We start from the raw sequence: 22,317 nt of genomic DNA, 5'->3' as shown, positions 1-22,317 counted from the left end.
AATAGGGTTTAAAAAATAAACCAGACAGCTGATACCTTAGTTCAATATCTCTGACTGAGAATCATAGACACAGATGTCAGAAACAAAAGAGAGTGCCAATTAGCTTCCTAGACAAGAAATATCTTTTTAAAATCATTATTACTGGTGCCATGTTTTATGTTATAACTCATTTGGGTGTGGGTAGAATAATAAAGTCCCAATAATAATTGGTTGAATTGGGTAGGGGTCTTTGAATTTTAATAGTAAGTCACATGGGCTAGCAGCAAAAATTGAGACAGACTATAGAACTGAGTTTCTTGTTTAGATTCCGGGAGTCTCCCAATGCCTAGGTATACCTCTGATAGTGAACTCTGCTGATATATATATATATATATATATATATATATATATATGGAAAACTTATTTTTACTTTGATTTAAAAGCATGCTCCCATTTAGTCTTTGTGGGGAAAAACAGGGCACAATGCAGATGGATAGTGATGTGTTTGGCTTTCTATTTCCCAAAGGGTACCTATTTGTGGTCAATTTCCTTCAATTCCTTATTTAGTCATGTTGTATAATCCCAGTCTTGTGGGTGTAGATCTGCCTCCTGGCCTCCTCAAAGTTCTGTACTATGATTCATCTGCTTTCCCTCGTCACTCATGGTTCTCAGTGCCACTGCTGTTGGTGGCTTCCCCCTGATTCTTTACATAATACATGCTCTTTGCCTCACCCACGTCTCTCACCTACGTCTTTCTTCTTCACCCACAAATTGTTTTTTGTTTGTCAGCTTTATGATTCTGCTTGGGAAGTCCAATGTGATTGAAATTTGTAGACCGTTAAAGCAAAATGACACATTGATTAAGTCTACAAGAATGAGGGAAAATTGGATTTGCACCAAAAGATTTGGCTGTTCTAAGGCCAACTTTGGCTCATGGAGACAGTCCTGATAATGGCAGAGCTCTTCCAATTATCAATCCTTTCAGCTTGTGGCCTGGTTATTGTAAAATGGACTGACTGCATCTTTTGGTAAAGTCCAAGAGATCCGTACTTTTCTAGATTCCACTGTTAAGATGAAGCTGACATATTTCTTCTGGAACTTACAATTTTATTTGTTCTTGGTCTCTACTCAAACCACTTTTTTATTATGATGATTCAGGCTATGACACCCTCTGTGTAAGAATATCAATTTACAGCTTCTTACAGTGTCATGTGCTTATAATCTTTGCTACTAGGAAAGCTGAGACTGGTGGATCTACTAAGCTCTGGAGTTCTCAACTGCATTCGGTTATACCAATCAAATATCTGTACTAAATTCAGAATTAATATGGGAAGTTACATTAGACCCTCAAGCATTGGCAAACTGGCCCAGGTAGGAAATAGAACAGGTCAAACAGCAGTGGGATTGGGTCTGTGAAGGACCTCTGAAAATTTTCAGCCTGGATGAGAGTGGGAAACCCAGGCTCTTTTTTTTTTTTTTTGCTAATGACTTCATGGTTTATTTGGGAAAACCTCAGAGAATCAGTAAAAAACTAATTAGGACAAATAAAAACTTTATAAAATAGCAAGATGAAAAATAAATCCACAAAACTCAACAGGATTTCTATGTAACAGTAACAAAATCCAAGAAGGAAAATAAAGAAATCCATGAAAAACAACCACCAAATGTATAAAACATCTGAATTATTCTACCAAGACACACTAAAGACAGATCAATAAAATTTAAAAATACCCCTAATTTGCATTTCTCTAGCTAATAGTGATTTGAAGCATTTTTTCATATGATTAAAGAGAGTTTTAATTTCTTCATCTAAGAATTCCAGCCTCTTTTAAAAACCAACTTACTTTGTTTGTTGAGATTTGAGTCTTCTATTTTTTCAGCTGTACTTTCACCCTCATCAGGTATCTTATTAGGAAAGTTACTGGATACATATAATTTACTGATGTCCAGCGTGGTCTTACTAAAGGGTGACATAGAAGAATACATGCTTGCATAGCCATTTGAAGAACAGCTTAAAGCAGCCAGATCCAAAGCCTTTCCTCCAGTGATGATGGGGATGTTTAAGGAAAGCTTTCTTCTTCTACTTGGTGAAGATGACTTGGTAATGGATAGAGGTGGTGGGGAGGAGAACTTGCGATTAGCTCTTGGGGACTTAGGAGGTTCACCATACAGAAGCTTGTTGTTTTGGCCGCTGGCAAACAAGAGCTCCAGTGACCTGTTGGGAAACAAAAATTTATTCTCTTTCTGCCATAAAGAATGCCCAATTCTATTTTTCTGTCCTTTTGTGGTGGCCAAACCCCCCAGAGTCATATATTCTTTTCCAATAGCTCACAACCATCTATCCCACTGTTGTTTTCAAAGAGCATACCTTACAACAGCTCTGTAAGGTAATTAGTACAGGCATGATTATAATCATAGATGAGGTAATTGAGACTCAGATGTTCAGAGATTGAAACTCATGGCACTGTTGACCATCCTCTCTTCCAGCATACTTTTTCTTCCCTGGATATACACAACACTATTTTCCCCTGGTTCTCTTCTTACTTGTCTGATTCCTCCCTCTTTATTAAGTCTTCTTTGCTGAGTGCTCATGAGACATATCATAACCCATTACTGTGGACATACAGGAAACCACCTTTTCACTTCCTGTAAAACCCCTAGCCCTTTCTATATAAACTCCTTTTCAGTGACCCTATCAACTCCAATTTATTGTTTAATTATCTTCTCAGTTCAAATGATCATCAGATCTCGATATCTAATTTTGTTTTCTCAGAAGTTTAAGACAAATATTACTGACTGCATTTGGACACCATGAAATGGATGTCCCACAGGCATTACAAACTCAGCATGTTGAAAACAGAATTCATTATCTTTCCCCTCAAAATTTCCTTTCTTTAAAATTACTGTCAGGGGTATCATCAACCTCCTAGTCAGACCCACAACATCAGTATTCTCAACTCTGTACTCCTACTCACCTTGCATGTAATCTATTATCAAATCTATTATCACCATGTCTTTTATGCATGTTCCATTCTCTCTACTTCCTTAGCCACCATCTTAGTTCAGATCCTTATCAACTCTTGCCTCAACCATTGTGACTGGCTACTAATTGGCCCTTCCTTGCCTCATCTTTCCCCACTCCAGTCCATCCTCTATAGTTGCCAAAATACACAAATATGACTGGGTCAGTCTTCCACTGAATAAGCTTCAGTGGTTTCCAGTTGCCTCTAGAAAAAAAAAAAGTAAACACTCCTCTGTCTGCCATTTTAAGCCCTTTAAAACCAGATCCCAACTTCTCCTTCCCACCTCATTATACAATACTCCTCTTTCCATACCCTACAGTCTAGCAATACTGGTTTTATCTCTGTTTCTCACATTCAACAGTCTATCATTTATCTCTGTGCCTTTGCATTGGTTTGCCCAAATGCCTTTCTCCTTAACTCTACTTTGTAGATTCTCTATCTTTCCATACATACTTTTTCCTGATCTGCTCCCTGTTTTCTCTTCATCTCAAGTTTAACTGACTGTATTTATTTTGTATAGATTCATATTCTGTCTCTCTGACAGAATGGAGGCTCTTTGAGTGTTGGAATAATTTAATTTTTGTAATTTTATTTCTAGGCACCTACAAGTGCCTGGTACATAAAGGACACTTCATAAATAAGTATTTGTTGAGTAACGTTTAGCCAAATCTCTTCATTTTGTGGCTGAGATAAGGAATATTCTGATCCTATATTGAGTTCAAAAATAGGTTTACCTTCTGGGAATAGAAAATGTTGACCAACCAATAAAAATATTGGTTGGTTGGTTTATAATTTTCATTACAAATTATTTATTACAAATAATTATTATTCCATTTTAATTACAAATTATTATTATACTATTTCTTATTACAAATTATTAAAGCAACTTTTTAGTTCAATCAGTCTAGCCTAGTTAACTAGTCTAGTTGGTAGTATGTTGGTAGAATGAATTACTTGTTTTACCTGACTCTGATTATTTCTGGAGAAACTAACCACTGAGAGATCAAGAGGTCAGATCTTGGATCCATAGGGACTAGGCATGACCTGTATCTGGTCAGATTTAGCCATCTAATGGGACTCTGTATATCTACCATATAAACCTTTTTGAATGCTTCTGCAATCAATTGAAAAGACTCTATTTCAAAATGTGTTAAGTGAATTGGAAACATTTATAGAATGTCTATGCTTCCTCCTGTCTTTCCACTTTCCTTACATAATATTGGAATTCCCCTGAAAGCAGCTCTCTAGCATCTGCCCCATGGTGTCAGCATTTTAGCAAGTTGTCATCTTGAGCATTGCCATAACTAACAAATTAATTATTCTCTTTGACCAGATGGGAGCATATGAACCATGCACTCATTACATCTATGTTGACAATATCTTCCAACCCTTAACATCTGTCCTATTCCCATCTCTCCCATGTCTTCTTTTGAGCTTTGGCCTTGGGTCCAAGAGGTTGTATGGAAAGGGAGGCACTTGAGGACTGGAAGGAGAAGAAGGGATTTAAGAGTTCACACATCTTTGTTCTCTGATTGGTCCGTACTTCCTTAGTTATACAATGTGAATATGTAGCAAAAGAGGGATTCAGAACCACTTTGGGGCTAATAGTTGCCATCTAAACAGGTTCTGCTCTCTTGAAACCTCAGGGAAGGAGTCCCTCCGTTCCTTTTAGGGTACACAGTGAGAGTGTTTCTGGGGGCTTCTGAGGTGGAAGAAGTGTTTCTTTGTTAAATTTTGCTTGGGTGGCTGGAATTTCATTTTGTGATACTTGTCAGATGGAGTAGGGTTCTACAAGATAATATATTAGCTGCCCTATGGAGGTGCAACCTAGCATGTGAAAGAAAGCACTTAAGAATCTTTTCCTCCTTGTCTGAGCCAACTTCTGTCAAGTGAAACCATAAGTTGAAAACATGCTCCACTTGAGAAACAGCTATTTCCAAGGTATTCAGCCAGAGATGTGGAAAAGGTATTGAGGTCAGTGCTTTTGCATTGAGTGCACTTCATTAGAAAGGTGAACAGGAGAGCTGGGCACTGAATATATGGAGCATGAAGAGATGATGGTGGGAGGTTTGGATATAACTTGCATCATCACGGGGATAAATAAAGGCAGACTAGTAGAATTTTCCAACTTTCTTCTTCTTTATGAGTAATTTTGCTATTGTCTTACCTCCTACAGCTACAATGAGCACATTCTTTACTGCTGTATGGGTAAGTCCTAGCTCAGATGTAAAGGTCCTGGTGCTATAGCTGGGAACTTTGACTGCAGGCTAGAGTCCCTGGGCATCCCAATTTTAATAGGGCAACAGTTCTTGAGGTCGATCTATGATATAAAGCTCTAGCTAAGATTCCACTTAATTTTCTTTTATATGAAAGAAAAAATTAAGGCTAGGTGTCCCTATTTTATCCAGGGTAGAGGTGCAGTCCCAATTCACTTGCCTAATTCCTAATTCCTAATTCTGATCCTGGGAGCTGTAATCTGCTCCATATCTGACTTTGGCAGGTCTACCCCTCCCTAGACAACATGGTGGCTCGCACCAACTATTCCAAGAGGTTTATTGTATTAATACTGAACCTAGTATGGATACTTGATTGGCTTAGCCACTGCATACTAAAGCTTACAACTCTTGAGTTCAGGAGATCTGCGAGCCTCAGCCTTCCCAGTAGCAGGGGGATATACAGCAGCAGGGATCATGGGTGCATATCACCATGCCCAGCTCAGATTAAATTTTAACATGACCCTTCCATGGGGCAGCTAAGTGGCACCGTGGATTGAACACCAGGCCTAGAGTCAGGAGGATCTGAATTCAAATCTGGCCTCAGATATGTCCTAATTCCCATTTGCCTACCTCTTGTCCTGTATTGGAGTTGTTACTAAAACTTAAAGTAAAATTAAAAAAAAAACCACAACAAAAAACAAAACAAAAAAAACCCCAAACCAAACAAACATGTTCCTTCCAGTATGTCTTTAATATAGAACTCATGTTATATAAAATTCTACACTTGTATTCTAGCCAGGTTCTAGCATATAAGCCTATTCAGTTTGTTTAGAGCAGCTCTTTAGATGAACTCCAGGCCTAAAAGAAATCTAGCTCTAGGAAAGCTTTTTGCAGTTTTATTGATTTCTTTTATCTCAATGCCACAGTTTTTTCACTCTGTGAAAGGCAGTATGGTACAAATTGTGGAAAGTCAGAGCCAGGAAAACCTGAGTTCAAGTTATATCTCTGCCTTATTCTGCCTATGGACCCCAGGCAAATCATTCAACCTCATAGTGCCCTAGGGAACTCTCTAAAATTATAAATTTCAGTCAGTGTTGAATTGATAAATTGAATTGATAAAAGGAGTCTCTTTACCTGAAAGTTCCCTATGAAATCACAGGTCTAGTCCCTATTGGTATTTCACTCTACTCCACCCTTCCAGACCGAACCCTTCCTTGTGACAAAAAAACCCTCAATTAAGTAAAAAATCTATAGAGTGACAGCTTCTGACAGTGTGTATGCTATTCTGTCCTCCTAGGCTCCAGCCTTTCTTTCATGAAGGATGAGATAATAAAACATACCTGCTTTCTGGGACCTTCACTGGTTTATTTATTTACTCAAATTTAGACTTTGTTTTAGTGATCTTTTCACATAGTTGGCTTTAATTATTGAGTGTCAGAAAAGTAATTTCTACAACAAGACACAATTACACTAATCTTGTTTCTACTCACTGGTTTGGTATCAGGAACACTGGACTCGTAGTGATCAGGGTTCCATTATTAGTCCTGAGATCACTATGATCCTAGCTTTCTGATCAGTGGGCCACAGCTACTGGCATACGGTAGGTGCTTAATAAATGTTGATTTATTGATTGAATGACACAGTTGAAATCCGTAATAAAAATGTTTGTAGACTAATGAGTAAGAAAAAATTTGAAAAGCTGGGCTACTGGTTTCTTCATTTGTTCTAAAAGGATGAATTTTTGGGGATGGTGACTTCTGTGAGTAACACAGTATAGTGGAAAACACTGGAGGAAATCCAGATTCCTTGATTCTGTAGTAAGGGAAACTGGGTTCAAATCTTGCCTCTGATAATTACTACCGGTGTTAGGTTGGGTAAGTTATTTAACCTCTTTGTGCCTCAAAATCCTCATCAGTAAAATGAAGAAGTTGGACCATGTGACTTGTGAGATCCATTTTTGCTCTGGTTCAGTGATGCTATGTTGCTTCTAACTGACAGTCTCTTATCTATGAGAAGAAAGGAATTGTGGCTACTCATAAAAATAATTAATTTGATTCTAAAAAGTTGATCTATTGGATTTGGATTCAAAAAGACTTTTAAATTCTTCTCTGCTACACACTACTACAGAATGAAGCAGTTAGAGTAGATGGTCTTTCAATGAACTTTTAGCTTAAACTTATGATCACAGAGGAAAATATATTTTATTCATTTTTTAATGATTCCTAATTTTGAAAATTATGTAGTAAATGCTAATGTAATCTCTTGATTTTTTTTGGTAATTAATATATAGTCCTGTGGGTCTACTGGCATTAAAGATGATGGTGACCTATGAGTTGAAACAAATGAAGCCACTAATGAAAGAGATTAATATATACTCATTGTCCAAGTTTAGAAGTATGGAATATGTTTGAGTCCTAGTAGTTGGCAACAATGGCCTTGGTTCCAGTGGTATAAACACTGATCACTGTGGTCTTACCTTGCAGGTATTGCACTAATAGGTTTCTTGTAAATAGTGATGAGCTTGTCCAGAACCACCACAGCTGTTGTGAACACACGGTAAGAATGCAAGAATGTGTTGAGGAAATCTATGCTCAGGAACCGAAGGTCTGTGAGCCTCTCCAGAAGTCGCCCTACACTGGCATAACGAATCTGCAGGACCTTACAAGAGTTCATGGTTTTGCTGAATCGGATGTCAACATCGTCACAATATAGGGAGGCATCTGACCTGTAAGGAAAGATAAAAAGAATATGACCTCAAGCATCACTTGGACAACATGGGCAATTTAAGGAAGATGAAACTTTCCACTAAAGAGAAGAGTCTTATGAGTCAGGATTTCCCATGAATTATAAATTAATCTTGCAAAAGAGCAAAACACTGAATGCAAAGTAGCCTATCCATTTTTTCTTTCACCTTAGGTGGCAAAAGTAGTAAAAGGAAATAGATCTGAATTCATTTTCCCTCATTCAAATAATTCACTTAGGTAAAGTAGGTGAGTGGCTCTCTTTGAGGAAGCTGTGATGAACACCTCTCATTCTTTTGGAGAGCCTCTATTAGCCAAGTTATTTTTGTTATTTACTTTCATTTTCATCAAATATATTGAATACTGAGAATGTATACCATAAGAAACCCCACGACCTGAAATCTTCTTTTTTCCCTAGTTGGGGAGACAAGATATGTACACATGAAAAGAAAGTAAAACAGTTATAAGAAGACAAGGCAAAGCAACAAGTGATAAATACAGTTATATTAAAAGAGTTTATCCTATTGAGAATTTTTATTTCCATATTGCCAATATTTTAATATAGCCACTGTTGAAACTGGCTCTGTGCAGAGTAATATAGTAGAAAGAATATTGGCCTGGCAATTCAAAGACTTGGTTTCTAGTCCTTGTTCTGCTACTTAGACAAGCATGTGACCTTAGGTGATTTTTCTTATCTGTGAAGTGATGGGAGTTGGACTAGATGATCTCTGAAATTCTTCCAGTTTGGATTATCTGTGACCTTATGATTCAATGAGGAATACAGGATGAGAGTAGTTATAAAAATTTACATACAGAAGGAGACTTCTAGCTTTATAGGATTTGGTTAAGTCAGGAGGGAATGGAAGATATTCTGTTGGGTTGGGATCATATGAATGCAAGAGTGGAAACAGGAATATATGTTTGAGGAACAGAAAATAGAGCAGTTTGGGCTAATATGGACTTATACTTGTCTTTTGGTTCATTATTTCACCTTTATTTATTCTCTTTCTGTACTGGTTGCATGGGAATATATGAGCTTATAGCAAGAAAAACTTTTCTCCTTGATCCATAAGTGGTATAGATTTCAGTTCTGGTTTGGCCAAGTCAAATTCTGTATAGAAGTTCTGCTCTACTCCTTCAGCTCCAGGAATACTGAAGTGCCAAGAGGTTACACAATATTCAGGTTGGGAAGGACTTGAGAGGTCATCTCCTACCTCCTATTCAATCCTGGAATCTTCTTTATGCATATTGGTCTAATCAGTCTTGTTCTGCCATCTGGCCAACTCAGAACATGCTCATTCCCTTCTCTAATGGCAAACTTTCCAAATTACTTTCTTTGTATCTTCTTTGTATTTTGTAGGCAACGTGGAACAGTAAATAGAGAGCTGGCCTCAGATCCAGGAAGAACTGAGTTCAAGTTCTTCTCTTGATACACACTGACTGATGTGGTAGAGGCACGGAGAGAGAGAGGACTTGTAAGCCAAGATGCAAGAAACAAGCTGGGGACCTAACCTGCCTGTCAATCAAGGAGAAAGTTCCAAATAGAATGTTCCCAGGAGAGGCAGTTGAAGGTCTGGCCACACAGAGGAGAAGAAGCAGGAGAAACTTGGACTTTGATTTTGCCTCTGGCTCTGGGGGTTGAAGCTGACCAGGGGGAAGAAGCTGAGAACTGATCCCGGTTAACTTCTTTCCTTTGAGTGAAGGGTCCTTGTAGGGCTGTCTTGGCTTTGGGCTTTCTGATCAAGGGGAAACCTCTGCTGTCTCTGAGATGTGACTGACCAAGAGTTGGAGAAAAGCCAAGCTGGAGAGACTTTTCTTGGTGGCTTTGTGAAGAAGAAAGAAGATTTTAACTGTTGTCCTCCATCTCTGACTGTCCCTCTGTCACAGTTGTGACTTCCCAAACCCTCATAATCTTCATTTTAGATTAGGGACACCCTCAACCCTCTTACCTCAGTTTCCCATCCTGTTTCCCAATAAAACCCCTGACTTGAAAAGGAAAAGAAAAGAGTAGCTTTATAGTTCACTCAGGGGGGAGGGAAGAAGCCAAAGGCTTCAAGAAGAACTGGGAGGTGAGGGTGAAGGAGGGAGGGAGAGAGGGTAGGAGCAGATTAGGAGAGATATTGATCCACTAGTCATTGGTAGGGATTAATAGGTAAACCCCAGAGCATTCCCCTGTAGCTGTATCCCCTGTGGCTCCATCTCTTCCTATCTCTGTAATATCTCTACCTCCATTGTAACTAAGTACCATCAGATGTGTCCCTATACTTAGTAGCAGCTCTCTCTAGTCTGTCAGAGTACCATTGTAACAAGTAATAGTGTCACACAGATTATCCTTTTCTATTTCACTGGGCAAATTATGTTCTATGTTCTAGGCTACTGTCTATGACTATGAGTTGCAGAAAAGGTTCCTACCTACATTGGTAGAGGTAGTATATACATATAAATACATAGATATATATGTGATCCTATCTACATATATGCCTATCTATAAATACATGCCTGTCTGTCTGAAACTCCCAGATATGGCAGTTGTATACTCCTAGATATGTATCTACACACATACAGATGGGTAAATAAATATGCATATATGTGTATGTGTGTATAGATTTGTATTGTGTTTGACTCTTTGTGACCCCATGGACCATACTGTCCACAGGGTTTTCTTGGCAAAAATAGGGGTTTACCATTTCCTTCTGCAATGGATTAAGGCAAACAGGTGAAGTGATTTGCCCAGGGTCATATAGCTAATAAGTGTCTGAGACTGGATTTGAACTCAGGTCTTTAGGACTCGAGGTCTAGCATCTATCCATTGAACCACCTAGCTAACTCTTAGGCAGAGGTTAATTGACTTGCCCAACCTCCCATAGTTAATAAATGTCTGAGGTTGTATTTGAACTCATATCTTCTCAACTCCAGACACAGTGTTCTATCCACTGAGTCATCTAGCTGCCCCATATATATTATTATATGTTATATATGTGCATATATATGTGTATATGTGTATGTATAACATGTGTATATATAATATGCCCCATGTATTATAATATATACATACACACATTATATTCATATAAATGTATCTCTCTCTTTCTGTCTGTCCATCCATCCATCTATCTATCATCTATCTATCTATCTATCTATCTATCTATCTATCTATCTATCTATCATCCACCTATCTATCTATCTATCTAACTATCCATCCATCCATATATCTATCATCTATCTATCTATCTATCTATCTATCTAACTATCCATCTATCTATCTATCTATCTATCAATCTATCTATCTATCTATCTATCTATCTATCTATCTATCTATCTATCTATCTAACTATCCATCTATCTATCTATCTATCTATCTATCTATCTATCTATCTATCTATCTATCTAATTATCCATCCATCTATCTATCTATCTATCTATCTGGCCATCTATCATCTATCTATCTATCTATCTATCTATCTATCTATCTATCTATCTTTCTATTGTCTATCCCTGTTGCTATATTTTGTATTTACTAAGTTCTGCTCATGCTGAGGGTGGGGACTGTTTCACTTTGTCTTTTTATTCCTAGCAGCTAGCCCAAAATCTGGCCCCAAAGAGAAAATGCTTGCTGAACAAATGCAATACTTATGACAGTAGTCATGCCTTCCCTTGGTATAAAGAGACAATGAATTCTTTTAACCTGGGTCATTTTTTGTGAGAGTCAAATGAGTGTGTGTGTTGCACCCTTGTGTGTGTGTGCATGTGTGTGTGTTGTGTGTGTGTGTGTGTGTGTATGCTTATGCCCTAGATATATATTTTCTTTTCACCAGTCTTATCATCCCCAGTTTTTTCATCCACTCTTGACACTGTAGTTTATGGCAAAATCTTTCTTAAATTGTAGTGTCTACAAGGAACATTATAGCCTGAATATCACAAGTCTTGACTAAGGTCAATTGCAGTCTGACTGGACATTATATTCTCACTAACAAAATACTAGATTGTTCTCTCCTTCTCCAAGGCTGAGTTTGGGAAGGAGAGAGGGGACTGAGAGACTCTTTGTGGAGAGAAACTGGAATTAGCATCTTCTTGAGGACCCACAGATTAGGAAGTAGATCTGTGCCCATGAGTGGATAAAAGTAACAAAAGAATTACAATGAAAATGCTCTCTCTGGGACTTTCCCTGTCTGAATCAGGCTGAGGTGAAGGGGACAGGTTGGAGGAGTTTTTCAAGGTTCCTAAAGGTCAACTATAGCACATTACTTTTTTTCTTTTTAAATTAGGTTTATCACTTTATTAAGGAGAAGAAGCTTCTGGCAAGGAGTTTCCTTGACCAGTTCAAGTTAGCATCTTCTGGGTAAACCAAAGTCTTAGAGAGAGGCTTGGAACTCTGACCGGTTTCAATGCTTGGAGTCCTGCAGTTAGTAAAAGGCAAAGGTAGGACTTGAAACCAGATTCTCCTGATGCTGAGGCCAGTTCTCTGTGCATTCATTATACCATACTAGCTTTCACATGAAGAATTGAAGCTCTAAGGGCCTTTAGAGAATGTCTAGTACAACTAATCTCCTCTTTCTTCCTCCTCTCTGCCTCCCACCTCTTTTATTTTCTACCCAAGGAAGCAACTGGAGCTTAAGGAAGTTGAAGGAGTTTTAGGGGCAGAATTGGATTGAAATGGTTCTTTCTTCCTGAGTCCTGGAATCAAGCCCAAATGATTTTTTTTGCACTATTTAATGTTGCTCTTAATGTGGAGTTTGGAAATTTGAGAGACTAGATGATGATTATGCAAGAAATTCATAATTAAAAATGAGTATTTATATTTCTCTTCTTAGCCTTATTAAATACGGTGAATTGCAGACTCTGCAGACTTCTTTTCAATTGGCTGCTGTTCAAGGAAGGGGAGTTTACTTTTATTTCAAAAAAGGGTATAAAAGTCCTTAAAACATTGAAACTCAGAGAATTCTCTCTTTCTAAATTTCTCTGTGCTGGAGTAGGAATGGGTTGTAGTTTTATTCTATGATGTTGAGCAGATAATTTCTCCAGATTTGAGTTTACTCCTCTATAATATGATAGATAGACTAGATCAGAGGTCCCTAAACTTTTTGGGGATGAGGTACGACTGTGGCAGTCTATTGAAATTTATCAATCTCTTCACTGGTTTATGCTTGTTGCCTACATTCCTAATCGATGGAAATACTACATTTCAGTTAGAAGATAGTGGAAATAAAAATGTAATTTTTTCCCCATCTCAGTTCACCAACACTGACATCTATTCATAGACCTCTTGGTGGTCCATATACCCCAGATTTAAAAAAACAAAACTTGGATTAGACAACTTCTGAAATTCCCATAAGTTTTGACATGTTATAGATTTATAGACTTTTGACTGAGATTACGTGCTGGGCTTTTATCTCAGGTGTGACTTGGGTTCTCTCATATCTCCAAGAAAGTCTTTTGTGGCTTAAACCTCCTTTCTCTTACCCTCCTCCTCTCCCCAGAGCAGGGTTTGGGAAGAGGTGAGGGGAGTAAGGGACCCTCTGTGGAAGGAACCTCTTTGAAGACTCCCAAATTAGGCACTAGGGTTGGAACCTTTATTTGTTAGGGAGATTCTGGTCAAATGGGTGATGATGCCTAAGGCCTGTGGCACTATACCCTACTTCTTAGTGCAAATGTACAGCAAATCCCTTTAGCTAATACATCCACTTTCTTCTTTTATTAGTATAAAGGTATTTGATCAAGGGAATTTTGATCAATTTAATGTTTCCCAGGGGTCTGATCTTTATCTGAAAGCATCTGAAGGACACATCTTCTGGAGGTAGGCATAAGCATTGGTATCTCCTTGAGAGGACAGGGGGAATTCCTTTGACTGGTTTCCAGAGACTGGGAATTCTTCCGAGATATTGGTGACTGAAAATAAGGAGGGGGCAGACTCTTGTAGGAAGGATTGACCATATCCCATTGTCTACAGAAGTGATCTAATTGCATTGCTTTCTCCCCCCCACCTCTTTTGGAATTCAGCTGAGCCACAGAAGACTGAACCTTCATTCTGGAGTAAGGATGGAAGGGTTGAGGATTCCCTCCCCCGACCCCCAGCTGATAATGCCAATTTGTGGCAGAATCACAGGACAGTAGTTAGTGGGTTATGTTTATACACAGTCTTGGAGAGCAGTTGAAGGACATGGTTCCTACACTCCAACCTTCTGCATGAAGGGATTCTGAATTCCCTGGTCAGTGAACTGCAACTCAAAGCTGGACAGAACAGGAAATTGTCCTTTTCTGGATAGAAGGCTATATTCCAGGATTACACTGACCAGGGAATTCAGAATTCAGTAACTAAGTTCAAGAATTGGAATTTAGGGGAGAGAGAGACAGAGGCAGAGACTGAGAGCAGAGGCAGAGACAGATAACAAAAAGACAGAGACAGGCATAAGAAGAGACAGAGCTATATAAAGACAAACTTTGTAGATTCTATTAGCAATCATGATCTAACTATCAAACTATGAATCAGATATCACTAACAGTTGACTAAAACATATTTTTATTTCTGAAGGCTGCCTTTATCAAGAGTCAACCAATATTTTAGGGCTGAATTAAAATGTAGGAAGGGCCAATAATCTCAGAGTTGGAGGGATTTAGAAGTCACTTAGTCAATGTCTTATCTGTCTAGTTCAATGATTCAATAAGTCCCCTCAAGCTATGCCTTCTAAATGGCTGGGAAACTCTTTAGAGGAGTCTTATAGGTAGATTTTTTTTTTGGAAATCATGAGTTTATAAGCTCATTAGTGGACATTATTGGGGATCCTTATTCATGGACTTCTATTTAAACCCTTACCTTCCATCTTGGAATCAATACTGGGTATTGGTCCCAAGGAAGAAGAGTGGTAAGGGCTAGGCAATGGGGGTTAAGTGACTTGACCAGGGTCACATAGCTGGGAAGTATCTGAGGCCAGATTTGAACCCAGGACCTCCCTTCTCTAGGCCTGGCACCCAATCCACTGAGCTCCACAGCTCCCCTCCCCCCCTGTAGTATTATTTTAAATAGAATGAACAATAAGGAAAAAAAAATAAATTTCAGTGAGGTAGTGGTTGTTGTTGTTGTTGTTGTGTTTTTTTTTTTGGTTGTTGATAAAAATACTTTCTTGCAGCTATTTTTATTTTTAGATCTTTGGTCCACTAAATTAGGTTTTCTGTAGAATTATGCTTGGCTAAGCTTACTTACACTCATAATTTGGAGTCTTACTAGAATGCTACTCATCAGAATGTAGAATTGCTCTAGTATGTGTCTTATATTAGACTCCTATAGGACATTAGAAGGACCATATTATAATGTATCTTGCCTAGAAAGAGGTTCATTGTATGGACTTTAGACACTAAAGTAAATAGAATTTATGAAGGACTTATTTGATTAGAAATATCAATCAGTTTGAGACTTCACTTGGCTTTTGGTCTTGATTTTTCTTCAGATTGGAAGGTGAAGAGGGAGGCAGGTTCATTTTCACTCATACTTGAATGAACAAAGTTTGTGCCCATATGATGCTGGATGATTCATGTAAAAAGCAAAAGAACTAGTTGTTCAGAATAGAAAACAGCAGGTCACAATTATTCACATGGATGACAGGTCTGAAAATGACCTGGACAAGCAGCAGGGTCCAAGATTATATATTTTAATAAAAATCCAAGATTTAGAATTTTTGTTCGAGAAAGATCTTTAAGGAAAGAAGCTTGCTTACTCCTAAATCCAGAGAATGAAGTGTTTGCAGAAAGATCCCTGAAAAACCTACACTATATCAAGAAGATCCAGAATGAACTTTGGGTGTGGTTGATTGAATTGAAGGTTGATTGAACATTTAATATGAATGTATACTCTTATGCCAAAAGGGGACTGCCCCCTAACTGGCTTTTTGTCAATGTGCCAAGCAAAACATTGATTTTGCTTTCTCTCTTCTATTCCCCTCTTATCTCTAACTATTGTAATTTCCTCCTAGAAGGTAAAATTTTGTATGCACCTGTCGTTAGAAGATTTAGAGGTACAAGATGATTATGTTTAGTGATCAATTGGGGAGACTAGTCCCCCAATCATCATCAGGGGGGATTGTGAATTTTAGTTTTACTCCAACCTGCTTAGTCTTTAGAATTCTAGCAACCAGGAAAGTATACACTCCCACTTAAGGATTAACTGTAGGGGAGGATGGTCTGTGACCAGCATGTGCTAGCAAGTGACAAATCAGAAACAACTGGCTGAGCCCCTGGGCTGTCCTAAGCCAAGCTTAAGCCACCATCGGTACATGTGAGACACAGGAAGTGACGTAAAGAACTGCCTATATATTTTGCGTCACTTCCCATGAGAGAGCTCTCTTGGCGGCATTGGGAGCTTTGGGCGGCTTTTGGCAGCATTTGGCGTGCTTGCGGCTTTGGTGGACTTGGCGTTGGAGTTTCCTGAAAGGAGCTCTGTGGCATGGTCTAGGTGAGGCAATTTCCCTGAATCGGACTTGGTGAGTGAGAAGGCTGACTCCCCCTTTCCTTGACCTTCTGAAGGCACTATTCTCCGAGGAGGCCCCTCATCTTGGAGGAGGCGTTGTGGCTGGAAGCCAAGCTAGATTTAATCTTCTGAGAAGGCCTCTTGGCTGAGGCTTCTGAACTCCCTTTGGCTTAGGCCAGAACAGAGCAGATCTTCTACCCTTTCCCTCTTCTCCTTCATCTTAATTTCTTCCTTCTCTTGGAAATAAACCTCTATAGAATCCCATACTGACTTGAGTATTTCATTGGGATTGAATTTAAATCCCTGGTGACCATTAAAATAATATATTCAGTCACAAACCCTAATTTTACCATTAACAATTAATAGACTGGGGATATAAAGAAATCCCAACTCTGGGGACTGAAAGGTTAACATGTGGATCAATAAATATACAGCTTATTGATGTCAGGAATGAACTGAAATTCTGGGATTCAAAAGATTGTTAAGAAAAAAAAATCACCAAACACTCAAGGTAGGCAGAATTCAAGAATCCAGGTAAGTTAGTTCATGAGTGGCCTTAAACCATATGTGGGTACAGATGGTGAGTACTGGGAAGATTGGAATAGGCTCTCCCTTGATTGTAACAATGGAGGTATTTAGCTCTTCCTTGATTGTGAAGATTAAATTGTTATCCCCTGCCTATTTTTAGATTTAATCCCCAGAAGTGTAAACACCATACTTAAAGTTGAATGGGAAGATCTGCCTATTTTTAGATTTTATCCCCATAAGTTCGATCTTTATTTGATTTCTCAAGTGAAGTCTCATTTTTATGATTTTTGAACTCTTCATTTATTTTTTTTCCTTGCTGCTTCTTCTATTGCTTTGATATCGTTTAAAAAAAAAACAAAAACAAAACAACTTGTGGCTTAGTAATATGCAAGGTTTTAAAAGGCTGTAACATAACCTCTGGGTGGAGTCAACCATCTCTGTAGTCTAGTCTTTTGGTTCAGCTCAGACTCCCAGAGCTAATCACCTCCTCATTCTAGCCTGCTCCAAGTCTCAGCAGCACAGCTTCCTCCATATTTGCCTCTCATTTAGTTTTTGTTTTCTATGCCAGACCACATTCCTTCTATCCTTTCCCAGACTGGCTTCAGCTATTCCTGCTTTGGGCAGCAGGAGGGGCCAATGATCCCCTTCTGAGCTCTTTGCTTGGTATGGCAGAAGAAGAGAGATGGATGAGGTCTCATGTCCTTTCTCTGATAGGAAATTTTTCTTTTCTTTTCTTTTAAACCTTTACCTTCTTTCTCAGTTCCAAGGAAGAAGAGTGGTAAAAATGAGACAACTGGGGTTACGTGAGTTGCCCAGGGTTACAGAGCTAGTAAGTGCCACATTTGAACCCAAGACCTTCTAACTCCAGGATTGGCTCCCTTTTCACTGAGCTGCCTGATAGGAAAATTTCTAAACTGAAGTCTTTTTTGTGTTTAATTATGATGAATGGAAGCAAAGTACAGATATTGAAACTGTAAGAGAGGAAAATAGATTCAGCATGCAAAAAAGAGCAACTCAAGTGGGGGAAGGGCAAGGAGGACAGAGGATTCCATAAAAGGAACACAGAAGAGCTGAGGGGAAACTGCCAGATCACTTCACTTCTTTTTGGGAACTCCTCTAGAATGGTTGGTCTAAAAGAAACCTCTGAGACAGAAGACCTTCTGAGCAGTGACCATCCCTCAGTGAGTCCAAACCCCTTGGATCCAGCTGGAGATAAAAGGAGTGGATGGGACTTTATTATAAAGCCATCTACCCAAAGAAGACTTCTCTCCCTATCCTCTAAAGTTGTCCTGTGAACTTCATGCTATAATTAGGGTAGATAGAAGTCAGGACAAAGATCACAACTGATCAAGAGGGGGTCAGGCAGATAGCCTGAACCCTCAGGATTTGGGGAGGGGGTCAGTTTTTATTTCTTAGGGATTTTCCCACTTCCCTTACTCAACAGCCCTATTCTCCCTGTCTTGTATGTGCCTTTAGAATAAAAGAATTATTCCTTTCAGATTAAGTTCCCTACCTCATAACATCCAGGAAGAGAACTGAATCTTGGGGAAGAAAGCTATAATTTTCTCTCAAGGAGGGAGAGTCAACTTCTGTTATTGACTTATATTTCACTCAGTCTCTGAAGGGTCATATCTTGTCCCTCGAAAAGACAATTGGTGCTGTCTTCACCAGGGGAAGAGAGGGGAGGATCAGTCTATTCCCCCTCTCCATCTTTTGGCTCCATCCCACCTCTCTCACTCTCTAATCTCAAAGTAATCATGGTGGATGACTCCATTCTCTCACCCATTACAACAATCCAGTAGTTGGGTAATAACAAGAACCCCTTACCAACAGTTACACCTGGCAGTTGGAAGAGACTGGGGGGGGGGGGTAGGGCAGCCATTTTGAGTATAGAATTCTGAGCAAACATATACAGGGACTAAAACTGACATCTTTGTTCCTGTAAAAAGAGAGGTTTGTAAAAATAACTGATTAAGGAGTGAACACAGAAAGAAGAAAATGTACCAGAAAATAATGTTGATCATCTTGGTGTTAGCCATATTGGCACACTGGTATTATTCTATATTTGGAACCATTCCCAATATGGTTAATGATGTGATAGGGGCTGCGGTTAATATCACAAAATACTGGGATCAATTCACTATGGAAATTATGGCCAACATTCCCTGCTGTGTATGGTATTGTCATGATGATCTGGCAATTTTACACCACCATCAGGAAGGGACTGAAATTAATCCTAGGCAGAGACATCAATAACCTAGACAATAGCCTGCATACAATGTTTTCACAAATGGCAGCCATTACTGACATGTACCAGGACTTCACAGCTAAGATGGAGAAACTGGGAAAGGGAAAGGAGCTTGTGACAGGGGCTACTACTAATGACAATGACAAAGACAAAGACAAGGACACTGGAACTATAACTACAACAGCTTTAACAGTAGGGGTTTGCACTGCAAAAATAATGACAGATAAACAAACAAACATAGAACCAATGCAACCTGAAGGAGCAACAGGGACACAGAAAATCATGCCTCTTAGGGACTATGCTAAAGTTACACCAGACTTAGGAATTTTACATATGAAGGTACACAAATCTTTCAGTGTCCAGGACTTAGAGACCCTAAAAAAGAGGATGCCTAGATTTTGTTCCAAGCCCTTCAAGTGTCTGTGTGAGCTGAAAAGAGCATTCAAGTTGTATGAGCTTAGGTTTGAGAATGTGGAGATTTTGCTATCTCAACTAAACTCCCCAGGAACAAGCCCAGTTCCTAAGGAAGACTAGGGAAGACAAGAGTTTAATGAGCTGGCCATAATATTATGAAGATTTTGATTTCTCTAGACTCTTGAACCCCACTTTCCTCAGAAAAGCACCCGAGGACCTTTTAGAAGCAATAAAATCATTTTGCAACCAACCAAATGCATGGAGCAAATTTGAAAGACTGAGGCAGGAACAAAAAGAGCATCCTTTTGTCTATCTCAACAGATTGATGGAAAATGTGGAGGCAATATTAGGATACAAAATGATAGCCAGGAAGCCATCCCACATATTAAGAGACAGTTTCTGAAAGGATGTTTACCAACACTCAAACACTTTTAAAAGAATTTTTGCCCAAATTATGAATCATTATCTATTCAGGACTTAAGAGATTCAGCAACTTACCTGAATGATACACATACTGAGCAGCAAAAAGAAAAAGATGAACTGAAACAAAATTAGAAGAAACAAAAGAAACCCTTAGGTAGAAGGAGATAGAGGAGGTAAAAAAACCTTGCAACTATCAGGACTTTTCCACAATAAAGATCCCAATACCAACCCAGAGGGCAAGGGGATACTAGGAAATGCTTCATGTGCCAGAAAATTGGACACTCAGTAAGATTCTGTCCAATGAAAGCATGATATGAGCAAGGAAACAGTAGAGGCTCATAATACCAGAACCAGACATACAATCAAAATAAAGGGTACAAGAACTACAACAGAGAGCATACATACTATAATTCAAATAAGTTCAAATGTTGTGAGCATTGCCAGTTAAAGGAACAAGCTGCTCCTGATCTCAAAACAATGCAGTGTATGATTAGTGAAGGCACAAAACCCAAGTATTTGGCTGTACTGTCTAGAACCACATGAAGCCAGAAGGAAACTAGATTTGATGCATAGGGAGTGCAGGAAAGGAAAACAGGTTGTTACACCAGGGAGGACAATAAAAGAATTGGTGGTGGGAGAATTCAAATCTGTAGAGAGGGACAGAGAAAATAAGAAATTTAAAACAGAGGGAAATAGAAGAGATGGAGAGGGAGTTACAAAAAGACATATTAGACATGAAAAACAAAGTGTTTGAGTTATATAGGGGCACAGAAGAAAGCAAAGGGAAGGCTAAAGAGCAAATCAAGAAATACCTAGAAAATTTTTTGATATGCAAGTATGGGTTGGAAAGAGAGAGTACAAAAACTTTTAGCAAGTCATTCAGCATCACAAAAGAAAAAGAACAGAAAAAAGACCGATTCTCTAAACCCCAAAGAAAAAAGGAATGAGCATAAAGCAAAAGACAGCCCAAGAAGAGTCCAGAATAACAGATCCCAATAGACAAACATTCATACTCCACACGATGAAGTGCATGAGCATACTTTTACACACAAGAAACAACCCAAGAAGCTAAAGGAGAGGGAAAACAAATCAAACTTAAATTCAAGAGCAAAAGATTTCTATCAAAAAACAAAAGCAGATTTAAAACACTCAGAAACCAATAACCCCAAACCATCACTAGAATTCATTGAGAAAAGTCACTGGGAAGGGGAGAGCACTGTTCAAACTCCATATCGTAATGACAGGCTTTCCCATGAACCAGTACATTCAACAAACTCTAGGGAGATGGATAAGGGAGAAAAGACAAGAGCAAATGTCCAGGCACTCTCTGGATAGCTCAGTCTGAACATTATAACAGCCTGAATGCAGGGCTCACTCTCACCAAGATTCCCCTGCCTCTCACACCTTCATTAAGGATAACTCCCAGGCTGAAACTTGCAACCTATGAGAATTTTGGAGCTCTAGAAGACTCACCCATGTACTAATGAATGGTTTGGTTGTCAGGGCACATGGTTAGATTCCCAACTACTGTCTCAGAAAATTCTGGCTATTGAAAAAAATCACTTACTTGATCATTTGAGGAACGGTGACTTTGGAGTTTTCTTCAAAGGCATTCATCATGAGGCCATTGCATCTAATATTATCTACACACTAGAAACAGAAAATAAAGTATCACATATCAAATACTTTTCTAACTAGATGACCAATTAAATTCAAAAAGCATTTGTTCAATATCTATTTCGTTCAAGTCACTGTTCTAGGATGGGGGCTATAAAAAATAGACTCGAATACAGGACTACAATCCCCACAGGCCTTTGCTCCACTTCCCCAAAATGCTTTGTAATCTCACAGAAATTCTCAGGTGGGCCGAGACCGAGAAGGTATTTAACTTGGTGGCAAAGGTTTTTGGGTCGCTTTTTGGACTTCTGTTTTGGAGCAGATGTGGCTCTTTCCATAATGTAGGTGAGGTCTTATCTAAGCCTCTGGCCTAGGCACGTTTTCCTTATCCTGTATTTTCTTTAATCCTTAATCCTTAATAAACTTCTAAAAAATATAATACTCCTTGCAGAGAGAAACTAATTTCTACCTGCCTCAGTCTCCCCTAAATTTTAATCTTTACAGTTGGTGACCTAATGGGAAAAAACTCTCAATCTTCTGATTTAATCTTTATAGCTAGTGCCTAGAATTTTTTTTAAGCCAGTTTCTCCAAGATGCCTTTTTAGAAAACTATCTTGATCAGCTCCTGCCTGCAGCCCTCTCCGGCTCCTGCTTCTGCTCCTGGCCTCTC

General features: G+C 38.8%; 1 protein-coding gene across 1 annotated transcript in view; it reads right to left on the bottom strand.

Moving 5' to 3' along the window:
- Window positions 1–22,317, bottom strand: part of RASGRF1 (Ras protein specific guanine nucleotide releasing factor 1) — a 215,860-nt gene that overhangs the window by 41,962 nt on the left and 151,581 nt on the right. Inside the window, exons 13-15 of the mRNA XM_001368395.4 lie at window positions 21,598–21,680; window positions 7,695–7,943; window positions 1,824–2,194 (exon numbers count right to left, since the gene is read on the bottom strand). Of these exons, the coding sequence (XP_001368432.2) occupies window positions 1,824–2,194; window positions 7,695–7,943; window positions 21,598–21,680 (703 nt within the window). The remainder of the gene's footprint in view (window positions 1–1,823; window positions 2,195–7,694; window positions 7,944–21,597; window positions 21,681–22,317) is intronic.

Source organism: Monodelphis domestica, chromosome 1 (genome assembly GCF_027887165.1).
Source record: "Monodelphis domestica isolate mMonDom1 chromosome 1, mMonDom1.pri, whole genome shotgun sequence".
Lineage (NCBI taxonomy): Eukaryota > Metazoa > Chordata > Mammalia > Didelphimorphia > Didelphidae > Monodelphis > Monodelphis domestica.
Note: the sequence above shows the minus strand (reverse complement) of the source record. Positions and strands in the feature narration are given on the sequence as shown.